This window comes from Oncorhynchus gorbuscha, unplaced genomic scaffold (genome assembly GCF_021184085.1).
Source record: "Oncorhynchus gorbuscha isolate QuinsamMale2020 ecotype Even-year unplaced genomic scaffold, OgorEven_v1.0 Un_scaffold_2047, whole genome shotgun sequence".
Classification (NCBI taxonomy): Eukaryota; Metazoa; Chordata; class Actinopteri; order Salmoniformes; family Salmonidae; genus Oncorhynchus; species Oncorhynchus gorbuscha.
The window spans coordinates 75,389-90,470 of record NW_025746653.1 but is presented as its reverse complement, the minus strand read 5'-3'; the positions used below and the strand labels follow the sequence as shown (position 1 = coordinate 90,470).

The window sequence follows — 15,082 nt, the reverse complement described above, 5'->3', positions numbered from 1 at the left end:
TAAAGTCCATATTTAATTATATGAGCTTCACCACAGCCCTGTTTGACTCTCAGATCAATTCAGTGTCTATAAATGAATTCTCTGAGAGTGCTTACAAAACAATTCTTAGTATCATTTATAGCCAAGACACACCCCTCTCAACTCACATGACGAATAACAGATCTTAGGAACATTACAAAGGAAGACTTTACTTGAGAGAGGAGTATCCCATAGCCAGACAGCATTAGCTATAAATTATCGTTCAGTTTGCTCTCCTAAAATGAGGTTCTACTTCTCGTTCTTGGTACAACATAGTACCAAAACATTACCTCATCCAATGGCATATATCAATTGTCAATTCTAGATACATCAAAAATACAACCCCTCCTGGACAAGCTCACGGAGAGGAGTGACTGGCACACAGACATTGTGGAGCCACCTAACTGGTTCCCCATTAATCACACCATCCCTTCACATGGTTTAGGAATAGTTACAGACACATCCACAGATAAGACTAACCTGACTTCTCCCCTAACTGGTTCCCCATTAATCACACCATCCCTTCACATGGTTTAGGAATAGTTACAGACACATTCACAGATAAGACTAACCTGACCTCTCCCCTAACTGGTTCCCCATTAATCACACCATCCCTTCACATGGTTTAGGAATAGTTACAGACACATTCACAGATAAGACTAACCTGACTTCTCCCCTCTCTGGGCCCCAAGGAACTGAGCCCTAGCAGAGAAGGGATAACTGCAAACTGCCAACAGTATCATCCAAAAAGAAGACATCCTAATGACAAATATCTCGCATAAGCATTATTATGTAAATAAAACATCTTATTTATCAATGTTACCTAACTAATTGTGATTCTGCTACCACACATGGCAGGTAGTTGGATGTAGCCTTTCAGCTGTGGTGGTGTCAGAGTGAATCCTGTGGAGGAGAAACGGTTTAGACTAGTTCTCTCTTAACCATGCACTCCCTGCTTGTACAGGTTTGTCCTCCTAGATGAAGACACATTTCCCACAGATTGATTAGTTGTATAGTAGGGCACTGCACGCTTCACCTCACCTCTGAGATGGTGCCAGTGTGGCTTCATCCAAACACTCACTCATCTTCTCCAGCTCCTTGCGCTGCGACATTTGTCTCTCCACGCCGTCCTGTTGGATGACAGTAACGCTGGGTAACGAGGGTGACTCCCTCTTTCCCCTCCTTTGTCACATGGATGTGGCACACAATACAATGCTGTACCCAGGAGAGTCTAGCCAGGGTCTAACACACACTGAGGCTATGCAGCAGCTGCTGTTTCCTGGCCCCTTGGAGCCTCATCAATGGAGACATTGTCATGTGACGCCACGGAGAGGAGCTCCTTCTGACAATCGGACAGCTGAAAGATGTCTCATGGCTGATGTTTGCATTTCTCCTCAGCAGCGGTGCTGTGTTGGTGTGGTGCCCTGGGGGCCACGGAGAGAGGGGGATTCTGGGATGTGGGGTCTATACAGACAGTGTGATTGGCTGTTGCTGTCTGTAGGGGGAAGGGATCGGAACCCCTACCTGACATATCTGACAGGGTCGGGGAATCCCTGAGAGAGCTGCTGTGTGCTTGTTGTTGTTGTACGGCTCAGCTCACTGACCTCCATCTCCTGAGATCCACTACCTCTCTGTGTGTAGTTGGACTGCTTGGACACCTGCTCAAATGATTCTCTAGGTTTGTTTTATACCGGTGAAACATACTCAGGATACTCCAGCACGTGTATTATGATAACCGTTTGACCCTGTCATTTACATCAAAATGACAAGTTAAACAGCTGTAAATATAACAAACGTTAACTGTGAACTCTGACCTTTGTTGTTCCTCAGGACAGCGACCTGGAGGCCATGATGAGACACATGGAGCAGGTTCTGGAAGGAGAGCTCAGTGGTGAGTTAGAACACACCACGCAGGGGGTCGATGGACTTGTCCTAATGGTAGCAGAGAAGTGAGAAACCAGGTTACAAGTGCTCTGCAGTGGTCATTGATGTAGCTGCAGCCTACCGATGTTAAGGATATTGATGTGTTTCCACACCGTGAACACACTCCTACATTAACTGTACTGGAAGGCCTGTGGTGGGCTGAGAGCCTGTCTGGTTGGAGCATTGATCAGGTCTTTCACTGTGCTGCTGTTTACCGGTGCTAGAGTAGCTATATCAGATGTGCTTACCTTCGTATGGATGTCTGGATAGGGCTGGGATGTTTTCCCTGCATTACATCCTCTCTATACCTTATTAGGGTTCTTCCTCCTGACATGTTGAACACGTTGATGTTGTGTGTTCTATAGGTAGGTGTAAATCCTCCTCTCTCACCGTCCAGCATGTTCACCACAACACCATTCAATGCATTTCCTGTCAAGGTCCCTTCTTTCTAAACAAGTTAAAAAAGCACTTATTTTTCCTCTATTTTCAAGTTCTCCATTTGATATTTGAAGAAATTGCTCACGTTACTCCTGTGTGTCCAAGCACTAGATTACTGTCTGTTCTGTCACTAACAACAGAGAGACTAGTTACTCCTGTGTGTCCAAGCACTAGATTACTGTCTGTTCTGTCACTAATAACAGACAGACTAGTTACTCCTGTGTGTCCAAGCACTAGATTACGGTCTGTTCTGTCACTAATAACAGACAGACTAGTTACTCCTGTGTGTCCAAGCACTAGATTACAGACAGACTAGTTACTCCTGTGTGTCCAAGCACTAGATTACTGTCTGTTCTGTCACTAATAACAGACAGACTAGTTACTCCTGTGTGTCCAAGCACTAGATTACTGTCTGTTCTGTCACTAATAACAGACAGACTAGTTACTCCTGTGTGTCCAAGCACTAGGAAAACTAGCTAAAAACAAGCAAAAATTCCAGTATATTCAGCTGTACTCAGTTGATATTCTAATGGTGAATATTATACCACGGATATGACAAAACATTTATTTTTACTGCTCTAATTACATTGGTAACCAGTTTATAGCAATAAGGCACCTTGGGGGATTGTGGTATATGGCCAATATACCACGGTTAAGGGCTGTGTCCAGGCACTCTGCTTTGCGTCGTGTGTAAGAACAGCCCTTAGCCATAGTATATTGGCCATATACCACACCCCTCTGGCCTTATTGCTTAACTGTTGCTGTCCTCTTAGGTTGATGTGTTCGTTTGCATATTTTGGGCTCTGACAGGTGGGTGTTCTCTCTAACAGGTTGTGCTGAAGCCCTATGCTCTATGTATCCCTCCATGATGTTTACAGGGAAGGGAGTGGAGAGCAACAGTGGTCTGGTGGAATAGAAAGGAAAGGAAGGAATGCCTGTTTCATCCACAGAGAATGGAAAGGAATGCCTGTTTAATCCACAGAGAATGGAAAGGAATGCCTGTTTAATCCACAGAGAATGGAAAGGAATGCATGTTTAATCCACAGAGAATGGAAAGGAATGCCTGTTTAATCCACAGAGAATGGAAAGGAATGCATGTTTAATCCACAGAGAATGGAAAGGAATGCATGTTTAATCCACAGAGAATGGAAAGGAATGCCTGTTTAATCCACAGAGAATGGAAAGGAATGCATGTTTAATCCACAGAGAATGGAAAGGAATGCCTGTTTAATCCACAGAGAATGGAAAGGAATGCCTGTTTAATCCACAGAGAATGGAAAGGAATGCCTGTTTAATCCACAGAGAATGGAAAGGAATGCCTGTTTAATCCACAGAGAATGAAAGGAATGGAATCCACAGAGAATGGAAAGGAATGCATGTTTAATCCACAGAGAATGGAAAGGAATGCCTGTTTAATCCACAGAGAATGGAAAGGAATGCCTGTTTAATCCACAGAGAATGGAAAGGAATGCCTGTTTAATCCACAGAGAATGGAAAGGAATGCCTGTTTAATCCACAGAGAATGGAAAGGAATGCCTGTTTAATCCACAGAGAATGGAAAGGAATGCATGTTTAATCCACAGAGAATGGAAAGGAATGCCTGTTTAATCCACAGAGAATGGAAAGGAATGCCTGTTTAATCCACAGAGAATGGAAAGGAATGCCTGTTTAATCCACAGAGAATGGAAAGGAATGCCTGTTTAATCCACAGAGAATGGAAAGGAATGCCTGTTTAATCCACAGAGAATGGAAAGGAATGCCTGTTTAATCCACAGAGAATGGAAAGGAATGCATGTTTAATCCACAGAGAAATGGAAACAGAGAATGGAAAGGAATGCATGTTTAATCCACAGAGAATGGAAAGGAATGCCTGTTTAATCCACAGAGAATGGAAAGGAATGCCTGTTTAATCCACAGAGAATGGAAAGGAATGCCTGTTTAATCCACAGAGAATGGAAAGGAATGCCTGTTTAATCCACAGAGAATGGAAAGGAATGCCTGTTTAATCCACAGAGAATGGAAAGGAATGCCTGTTTAATCCACAGAGAATGGAAAGGAATGCCTGTTTAATCCACAGAGAATGGAAAGGAATGCATGTTTAATCCACAGGAAAGAATGGAAAGAGAATGGAATGCCTGTTTAATCCACAGAGAATGGAAAGGAATGCCTGTTTAATCCACAGAGAATGGAAAGGAATGCCTGTTTAATCCACAGAGAATGGAAAGGAATGCCTGTTTAATCCACAGAGAATGGAAAGGAATGCCTGTTTAATCCACAGAGAATGGAAAGGAATGCATGTTTAATCCACAGAGAATGGAAAGGAATGCCTGTTTAATCCACAGAGAATGGAAAGGAATGCATGTTTATCCATGTATTCTATCCATCTCACGTATTTCTCTCTTCTTACAAATAATGACTTACTCCGATTCACACACACGCACACACACTCCATCGCCCGTGTCACTCACAACGTACACATACACACACACACACACACACACACACACACACACACACACACACACACACACACACACACACACACACACACACACACACACACACACACACACACACACACACACACACACACACACACACACACACACACACACACACACACACACACACACACACACACACACACACACACACACACACACACACACACACACTCTTAGCTGGCCCAGTGAACCGTGGTACCTCATGTCAGATACTGGCAGCTCCTAGACATCGCCACTCTGCCTGCTCACCTGTGGTGAAGCTCTACTCTCAGCAGCTGCTTTTATTTAATATTGGCCTAGATAAGTCTGGAAACAGACAATAAGAAACTTTCTTCCAACCCACTGTGGAAGTGCCGCAGTAAGTGCTGCCTTGGTGACAACGATTTCAAACTTTCATGTACATAAGGAAGAGAATAACCACACACCCAAAACTGATTAGTGAAGGTGCTGGAGGCTTGCACAGATGAATCTCGACTGAACGAAAGCTCAGCTACTATTAAAATACATTTGCATCTGACCGGAAGTGTGCCAGGACCGTTTCCTGTTTTTCCAGTTCAAACAATGAAACAAAATGCTAAATAAATCAAGTTATTACTTTACCTGAATGTAAATGAGTTGTGTATTTCTCTAAAAGTGACCATGTGTTATGTTGATGTCTTCTTCTCTCACCCATCACTCTGTTTTAGGTTAAAGACGCTGGCTGGGACATCTACAGAACAGTCTCTTTCTCTCTGTCCTCTCTCTCTCTCTCTCTCTCTCTTTCTCTCTCTCTCTCTCTCTCTCTCTCTCTCTCTCTCTCTCTCTCTCTCTCTCTCTCTCTCTCTCTCTCTCTCTCTCTCTCTATCTCTCTCTATCTCTCTCTATCTCTCTCTCTCTCTCTCTCTCTCTCTCTCTCTCTCTCTCTCTCTCTCTCTCTCTCTCTCTCTCTCTCTCTCTCTCTCTCTCTCTCTCTCTCTCTCTCTCTCTCTCTCTCTCTCTCTCTCTCTCTCTCTCTCTCTCTCTCTCTCTCTCTCTCTCTCTCTGTGGGTGGGTGGATGTGTAATTGATGACACCAAATAAAAGATTTGGATATACTTCCTCTGCTCTCTTTACATAAATATACTTTTTAATAACTCAAAACAACCCAAGCTAAATGGCAATGGCACCAACAACTCTCCCTGCACTCTGGCAGTATTTCATCTGAGTGGAGACAAGATGACACACAGCGTGATTTACTGTGATTAGATAGACAAGGGCAGAGATACCATCACAACCCCACAGTCGTTGAGAACAGATGTGGTGTGTGTGGGGGGATGCGAGGTTGTGATGGATACTCTTGAACTAACAGAGATCATTGTTGTTTTGTTTCTATATTTTGTCACGTAGGAAGTGATTGTCACAGACCAAGGAGAATTTGCTTTGATTTTATACTAAATTTGAGTATATTAAAAAAGATCAGAAGATTGCTTACAAAATTATGAAATCATGTAAATATGAAAATATCAGTTTTAGCCTTACATTTAGCTGTATTTTTAATGAATGAATTGCCCATGCGTGTCCCCAATAATCACAATTTCCTCTACAGTGGCTGAAGCAGTGCCAGAAGAGGGCCAGTGGGTACCCATGGGGCCTCCAGTCATCAACAGCACCATGGCTGAGACAAGGATTCAGCGCATGACTGAGTGAGTATGAGAACCTCTCCTTTCACCTGACTTCACATTTGATTTGTTTTCTTTAAATGACGATAAACTCTAAAGTATTTATTAACTCTGAACAATTATGTTAATTATCTCGTGAAAAGCCTAACTTGTGATCAGAAACTACAACACTGTATATTCACTTCAGCTAAAGAGCGGGCTAACTTCATTTCCATCCCTGCACATACTGGCAACAGCAAACTTTAAAATGTTCAATACACTCGGCATTGAAGTTTTAAATGAGGCCTCTCTATCCATCCACCCTCTTGTTGTCCTATCCATCGATCTGTGGTGCACATCAATATGGATATCACATCAGCCTGGTGTCGCTGTGGGAGAGGGGCCCATCCCTCTGCTGTCTGCCCAGTGAGGTGGATGTGTGATTGGGTGAGAAGGGGAGTGGCAGGGCCTGACGGTGCTGCTGGCCCAGGGGCCCAAACCTCACCTCGACACTACTCTCCTGTACAGACAGCTCTCTGGACTACAGACAGACAGACAGACAGACAGACAGACAGACAGACAGACAGACAGACAGACAGACAGACAGACAGACAGACAGACAGACAGACAGACAGACAGACAGACAGACAGACAGACAGACAGACAGACAGACAGACAGACAGACAGACAGACAGACAGACAGACAGACAGACAGACAGACAGACTAAATACGTAACTGTAAGTGAAGTTAAGTATTTTTTGGGCTAAGTGAAGTGATGGGTTTGGAGTTTGGGCTAAGTGAAGTGATGGGTTTGGAGTTTGGGCTAAGTGAAGTGATGGGTTTGGAGTTTGGGCTAAGTGAAGTGATGGGTTTGGGCTAAGTGAAGTGATGGGTTTGGAGTTTGGGCTAAGTGAAGTGATGGGTTTGGAGTTTGGGCTAAGTGAAGTGATGGGTTTGGGCTAAGTGAAGTGATGGGTTTGGAGTTTGGGATAAGTGAAGTGATGGGTTTGGAGTTTGGGCTAAGTGAAGTGATGGGTTTGGGTTAAGTGAAGTGATGGGTTTGGGCTAAGTGAAGTGATGGGTTTGGAGTTTGGGCTAAGTGAAGTGATGGGTTTGGGTTAAGTGAAGTGATGGGTTTGGGCTAAGTGAAGTGATGGGTTTGGAGTTTGGGCTAAGTGAAGTGATGGGTTTGGAGTTTGGGCTAAGTGAAGTGATGGGTTTGGGTTAAGTGAAGTGATGGGTTTGGGCTAAGTGAAGTGATGGGTTTGGAGTTTGGGCTAAGTGAAGTGATGGGTTTGGAGTTAAGTGAAGTGATGGGTTTGGGTTAAGTGAAGTGATGGGTTTGGAGTTTGGGCTAAGTGAAGTGATGGGTTTGGAGTTTGGGCTAAGTGAAGTGATGGGTTTGGAGTTTGGGCTAAATGAAGTGATGGGTTTGGAGTTTGGGCTAAGTGAAGTGATGGGTTTGGAGTTTGGGCTAAGTGAAGTGATGGGTTTGGGTTTGGGATAAGTGAAGTGATGGGTTTGGAGTTTGGGCTAAGTGAAGTGATGGGTTTGGAGTTTGGGCTAAATGAAGTGATGGGTTTGGAGTTTGGGCTAAGTGAAGTGATGGGTTTGGAGTTTGGGATAAGTGAAGTGATGGGTTTGGAGTTTGGGCTAAGTGAAGTGATGGGTTTGGAGTTTGGGCTAAGTGAAGTGATGGGTTTGGGTTAAGTGAAGTGATGGGTTTGGGTTAAGTGAAGTGATGGGTTTGGGCTAAGTGAAGTGATGGGTTTGGAGTTTGGGCTAAATGAAGTGATGGGTTTGGAGTTTGGGCTAAGTGAAGTGATGGGTTTGGAGTTTGGGATAAGTGAAGTGATGGGTTTGGAGTTTGGGCTAAGTGAAGTGATGGGTTTGGAGTTTGGGTTAAGTGAAGTGATGGGTTTGGGTTAATAAGTGAAGTGATGGGTTTGGAGTTTGGGCTAAGTGAAGTGATGGGTTTGATGGATGGGTTTGGGCTAAGTGAAGTGATGGGTTTGGAGTTTGGGCTAAATGAAGTGATGGGTTTGGAGTTTGGGCTAAGTGAAGTGATGGGTTTGGAGTTTGGGCTAAGTGAAGTGATGGGTTTGGAGTTTGGGCTAAGTGAAGTGATGGGTTTGGAGTTTGGGCTAAGTGAAGTGATGGGTTTGGAGTTTTTGCTAAGTGAAGTGATGGGTTTGGAGTTTGGGCTAAGTGAAGTGATGGGTTTGGAGTTTGGGTTAAGTGAAGTGATGGGTTTGACAGACAGACAGACAGACAGACAGACAGACAGACAGACAGACAGACAGACAGACAGACAGACAGACAGACAGACAGACAGACAGACAGACAGACAGACAGACAGACAGACAGAATAAATACGTAACTGTAAGTGAAGTTAAGTATTTTTTGGGCTAAGTGAAGTGATGGGTTTGGAGTTTGGGCTAAGTGAAGTGATGGGTTTGGAGTTTGGGCTAAGTGAAGTGATGGGTTTGGGCTAAGTGAAGTGATGGGTTTGGAGTTTGGGCTAAGTGAAGTGATGGGTTTGGAGTTTGGGCTAAGTGAAGTGATGGGTTTGGAGTTTGGGCTAAGTGAAGTGATGGGTTTGGAGTTTGGGCTAAGTGAAGTGATGGGTTTGGAGTTTGGGCTAAGTGAAGTGATGGGTTTGGGCTAAGTGAAGTGATGGGTTTGGAGTTTGGGCTAAGTGAAGTGATGGGTTTGGAGTTTGGGCTAAGTGAAGTGATGGGTTTGGAGTTTGGGATAAGTGAAGTGATGGGTTTGGAGTTTGGGATAAGTGAAGTGATGGGTTTGGAGTTTGGGATAAGTGAAGTGATGGGTTTGGGTGAAGTGATGGGTTTGTTTGATGGGTTTGGAGTTTGGGATAAGTGAAGTGATGGGTTTGGAGTTTGGGCTAAGTGAAGTGATGGGTTTGGGTTAAGTGAAGTGATGGGTTTGGAGTTTGGGCTAAGTGAAGTGATGGGTTTGGAGTTTGGGCTAAGTGAAGTGATGGGTTTGGGCTAAGTGAAGTGATGGGTTTGGAGTTTGGGCTAAGTGAAGTGATGGGTTTGGGCTAAGTGAAGTGATGGGTTTGGAGTTTGGGCTAAGTGAAGTGATGGGTTTGGAGTTTGGGCTAAGTGAAGTGATGGGTTTGGGCTAAGTGAAGTGATGGGTTTGGAGTTTGGGATAAGTGAAGTGATGGGTTTGGAGTTTGGGCTAAGTGAAGTGATGGGTTTGGGTTAAGTGAAGTGATGGGTTTGGGTTAAGTGAAGTGATGGGTTTGGAGTTTGGGCTAAGTGAAGTGATGGGTTTGGAGTTTGGGCTAAGTGAAGTGATGGGTTTGGAGTTTGGGCTAAATGAAGTGATGGGTTTGGAGTTTGGGCTAAGTGAAGTGATGGGTTTGGAGTTTGGGCTAAGTGAAGTGATGTGTTTGGGTTTGGGATAAGTGAAGTGATGGGTTTGGAGTTTGGGCTAAGTGAAGTGATGGGTTTGGAGTTTGGGCTAAATGAAGTGATGGGTTTGGAGTTTGGGCTAAGTGAAGTGATGGGTTTGGAGTTTGGGATAAGTGAAGTGATGGGTTTGGAGTTTGGGCTAAGTGAAGTGATGGGTTTGGAGTTTGGGCTAAGTGAAGTGATGGGTTTGGGTTAAGTGAAGTGATGGGTTTGGGCTAAGTGAAGTGATGGGTATGGGCTAAGTGAAGTGATGGGTTTGGAGTTTGGGCTAAATGAAGTGATGGGTTTGGAGTTTGGGCTAAGTGAAGTGATGGGTTTGGAGTTTGGGATAAGTGAAGTGATGGGTTTGGAGTTTGGGCTAAGTGAAGTGATGGGTTTGGAGTTTGGGCTAAGTGAAGTGATGGGTTTGGGTTAATAAGTGAAGTGATGGGTTTGGAGTTTGGGCTAAGTGAAGTGATGGGTTTGGTTTAAGTGAAGTGATGGGTTTGGGCTAAGTGAAGTGATGGGTTTGGAGTTTGGGCTAAATGAAGTGATGGGTTTAGAGTTTGGGCTAAGTGAAGTGATGGGTTTGGAGTTTGGGCTAAGTGAAGTGATGGGTTTGGAGTTTGGGCTAAGTGAAGTGATGGGTTTGGAGTTTGGGCTAAGTGAAGTGATGGGTTTGGGTTAAGTGAAGTGATGGGTTTGGGCTAAGTGAAGTGATGGGTTTGGAGTTTGGGCTAAGTGAAGTGATGGGTTTGGAGTTTGGGCTAAGTGAAGTGATGGGTTTGGGTTAAGTGAAGTGATGGGTTTGGGCTAAGTGAAGTGATGGGTTTGGAGTTTGGGCTAAGTGAAGTGATGGGTTTGGGTTAAGTGAAGTGATGGGTTTGGGTTAAGTGAAGTGATGGGTTTGGAGTTTGGGCTAAGTGAAGTGATGGGTTTGGAGTTTGGGCTAAGTGAAGTGATGGGTTTGGAGTTTGGGCTAAATGAAGTGATGGGTTTGGAGTTTGGGCTAAGTGAAGTGATGGGTTTGGAGTTTGGGCTAAGTGAAGTGATGTGTTTGGAGTTTGGGATAAGTGAAGTGATGGGTTTGGAGTTTGGGCTAAGTGAAGTGATGGGTTTGGAGTTTGGGCTAAATGAAGTGATGGGTTTGGAGTTTGGGCTAAGTGAAGTGATGGGTTTGGAGTTTGGGATAAGTGAAGTGATGGGTTTGGAGTTTGGGCTAAGTGAAGTGATGGGTTTGGAGTTTGGGCTAAGTGAAGTGATGGGTTTGGGTTAAGTGAAGTGATGGGTTTGGGCTAAGTGAAGTGATGGGTTTGGGCTAAGTGAAGTGATGGGTTTGGAGTTTGGGCTAAATGAAGTGATGGGTTTGGAGTTTGGGCTAAGTGAAGTGATGGGTTTGGAGTTTGGGATAAGTGAAGTGATGGGTTTGGAGTTTGGGCTAAGTGAAGTGATGGGTTTGGAGTTTGGGCTAAGTGAAGTGATGGGTTTGGGTTAATAAGTGAAGTGATGGGTTTGGAGTTTGGGCTAAGTGAAGTGATGGGTTTGGTTTAAGTGAAGTGATGGGTTTGGGCTAAGTGAAGTGATGGGTTTGGAGTTTGGGCTAAATGAAGTGATGGGTTTAGAGTTTGGGCTAAGTGAAGTGATGGGTTTGGAGTTTGGGCTAAGTGAAGTGATGGGTTTGGAGTTTGGGCTAAGTGAAGTGATGGGTTTGGAGTTTGGGCTAAGTGAAGTGATGGGTTTGGAGTTTGGGTTAAGGGAAGTGATGGGTTTGGAGTTTGGGCTAAGTGAAGTGATGGGTTTGACAGACAGACAGACAGACAGACAGACAGACAGACAGACAGACAGACAGACAGACAGACAGACAGACAGACAGACAGACAGACAGACAGACAGACAGACAGAATAAATACGTAACTGTAAGTGAAGTGATGGGTTTGGGCTAAGTGAAGTGATGGGTTTGGAGTTTGGGCTAAGTGAAGTGATGGGTTTGGAGTTTGGGATAAGTGAAGTGATGGGTTTGGCGTTTGGGCTAAGTGAAGTGATGGGTTTGGGTTAAGTGAAGTGATGGGTTTGGGCTAAGTGAAGTGATGGGTTTGGGTTAAGTGAAGTGATGGGTTTGGGTTAAGTGAAGTGATGGGTTTGGAGTTTGGGCTAAGTGAAGTGATGCGTTTGGAGTTTGGGCTAAGTGAAGTGATGGGTTTGGAGTTTGGGCTAAATGAAGTGATGGGTTTGGAGTTTGGGCTAAGTGAAGTGATGGGTTAGGAGTTTGGGCTAAGTGAAGTGATGTGTTTGGAGTTTGGGATAAGTGAAGTGATGGGTTTGGAGTTTGGGCTAAGTGAAGTGATGGGTTTGGGCTAAGTGAAGTGATGGGTTTGGGCTAAGTGAAGTGATGGGTTTGGAGTTTGGGCTAAGTGAAGTGATGGGTTTGGGCTAAGTGAAGTGATGGGTTTGGAGTTTGGGCTAAATGAAGTGATGGGTTTGGAGTTTGGGCTAAGTGAAGTGATGGGTTTGGAGTTTGGGATAAGTGAAGTGATGGGTTTGGAGTTTGGGCTAAGTGAAGTGATGGGTTTGGAGTTTGGGCTAAGTGAAGTGATGGGTTTGGGTTAAGTGAAGTGATGGGTTTGGGCTAAGTGAAGTGATGGGTTTGGGCTAAGTGAAGTGATGGGTTTGGAGTTTGGGCTAAATGAAGTGATGGGTTTGGAGTTTGGGCTAAGTGAAGTGATGGGTTTGGAGTTTGGGAAAAGTGAAGTGATGGGTTTGGAGTTTGGGCTAAGTGAAGTGATGGGTTTGGAGTTTGGGCTAAATGAAGTGATGGGTTTGGAGTTTGGGCTAAGTGAAGTGATGGGTTTGGAGTTTGGGCTAAATGAAGTGATGGGTTTGGAGTTTGGGCTAAGTGAAGTGATGGGTTTGGAGTTTGGGCTAAGTGAAGTGATGGGTTTGGAGTTTGGGCTAAGTGAAGTGATGGGTTTGGAGTTTGGGCTAAGTGAAGTGATGGGTTTGGAGTTTGGGATAAGTGAAGTGATGGGTTTGGAGTTTGGGATAAGTGAAGTGATGGGTTTGGAGTTTGGGATAAGTGAAGTGATGGGTTTGGGCTAAGTGAAGTGATGGGTTTGGAGTTTGGGCTAAGTGAAGTGATGGGTTTGGAGTTTGGGATAAGTGAAGTGATGGGTTTGGCGTTTGGGCTAAGTGAAGTGATGGGTTTGGGTTAAGTGAAGTGATGGGTTTGGGCTAAGTGAAGTGATGGGTTTGGAGTTTGGGCTAAGTGAAGTGATGGGTTTGGGTTAAGTGAAGTGATGGGTTTGGGTTAAGTGAAGTGATGGGTTTGGAGTTTGGGCTAAGTGAAGTGATGGTTTGCAGTTTGGGCTAAGTGAAGTGATGGGTTTGGAGTTTGGGCTAAATGAAGTGATGGGTTTGGAGTTTGGGCTAAGTGAAGTGATGGGTTTGGAGTTTGGGCTAAGTGAAGTGATGTGTTTGGAGTTTGGGATAAGTGAAGTGATGGGTTTGGAGTTTGGGCTAAGTGAAGTGATGGGTTTGGGCTAAGTGAAGTGATGGGTTTGGGCTAAGTGAAGTGATGGGTTTGGAGTTTGGGCTAAGTGAAGTGATGGGTTTGGGCTAAGTGAAGTGATGGGTTTGGAGTTTGGGCTAAATGAAGTGATGGGTTTGGAGTTTGGGCTAAGTGAAGTGATGGGTTTGGAGTTTGGGATAAGTGAAGTGATGGGTTTGGAGTTTGGGCTAAGTGAAGTGATGGGTTTGGAGTTTGGGCTAAGTGAAGTGATGGGTTTGGGTTAAGTGAAGTGATGGGTTTGGGCTAAGTGAAATGATGGGTTTGGGCTAAGTGAAGTGATGGGTTTGGGTTAATAAGTGAAGTGATGGGTTTGGGTTTAAGTGAAGTGATGGGTTTGGAGTTTGGGATAAGTGAAGTGATGGGTTTGGAGTTTGGGCTAAGTGAAGTGATGGGTTTGGAGTTTGGGCTAAGTGAAGTGATGGGTTTGGGTTAATAAGTGAAGTGATGGGTTTGGGCTAAGTGAAGTGATGGGTTTGGAGTTTGGGCTAAGTGAAGTGATGGGTTTGGGTTAAGTGAAGTGATGGGTTTGGGCTAAGTGAAGTGATGGGTTTGGAGTTTGGGCTAAATGAAGTGATGGGTTTAGAGTTTGGGCTAGGTGAAGTGATGGGTTTGGAGTTTGGGCTAAGTGAAGTGATGGGTTTGGAGTTTGGGCTAAGTGAAGTGATGGGTTTGGAGTTTGGGCTAAGTGAAGTAATGGGTTTGGAGTTTGGGCTAAGTGAAGTGATGGGTTTGGAGTTTGGGTTAAGGGAAGTGATGGGTTTGGAGTTTGGGCTAAGTGAAGTGATGGGTTTGACAGACAGACAGACAGACAGACAGACAGACAGACAGACAGACAGACAGACAGACAGACAGACAGACAGACAGACAGACAGACAGACAGACAGACAGACAGACAGACAGACAGACAGACAGACAGACAGACAGACAGACAGACTAAATACGTAACCGTAAGTGAAGTTAAGTATTTTTTGGGCTAAGTGAAGTGATGGGTTTGGAGTTTGGGCTAAGTGAAGTGATGGGTTTGGGCTAAGTGAAGTGATGGGTTTGGAGTTTGGGCTAAGTGAAGTGATGGGTTTGGAGTTTGGGCTAAGTGAAGTGATGGGTTTGGAGTTTGGGATAAGTGAAGTGATGGGTTTGAAGTTTGGGCTAAGTGAAGTGATGGGTTTGGTTTAAGTGAAGTGATGGGTTTGGGCTAAGTGAAGTGATGGGTTTGGAGTTTGGGCTAAGTGAAGTGATGGGTTTGGGTTAAGTGAAGTGATGGGTTTGGGCTAAGTGAAGTGATGGGTTTGGAGTTTGGGCTAAGTGAAGTGATGGGTTTGGGCTAAGTGAAGTGATGGGGTTTGGAGTTTGGGCTAAGTGAAGTGATGGGTTTGGAGTTTGGGCTAAGTGAAGTGATGGGTTTGGAGTTTGGGCTAAGTGAAGTGATGGGTTTGGGTTAATAAGTGAAGTGATGGGTTTGGGCTAAGTGAAGTGATGGGTTTGGAGTTTGGGCTAAATGAAGTGATGGGTTTGGAGTTTGGGATAAGTGAAGTGATGGGTTTGGAGTTTGGGATAAGTGAAGTGATGGGTTTGGGCTAAGTGAAGTGATGGGTTTG

General features: G+C 44.5%; 1 protein-coding gene across 1 annotated transcript in view; it reads left to right on the top strand.

The window, feature by feature from the left end:
* Window positions 1-1,858: 1,858 nt before the first annotated feature.
* Window positions 1,859-15,082, top strand: part of LOC124024855 (serine/threonine-protein kinase Nek11-like) — a 34,726-nt gene continuing 21,502 nt past the window's right edge. Inside the window, exons 1-2 of the mRNA XM_046338625.1 lie at window positions 1,859-1,909; window positions 6,448-6,544. Of these exons, the coding sequence (XP_046194581.1) occupies window positions 1,867-1,909; window positions 6,448-6,544 (140 nt within the window). The 5' untranslated portion in view covers window positions 1,859-1,866. The remainder of the gene's footprint in view (window positions 1,910-6,447; window positions 6,545-15,082) is intronic.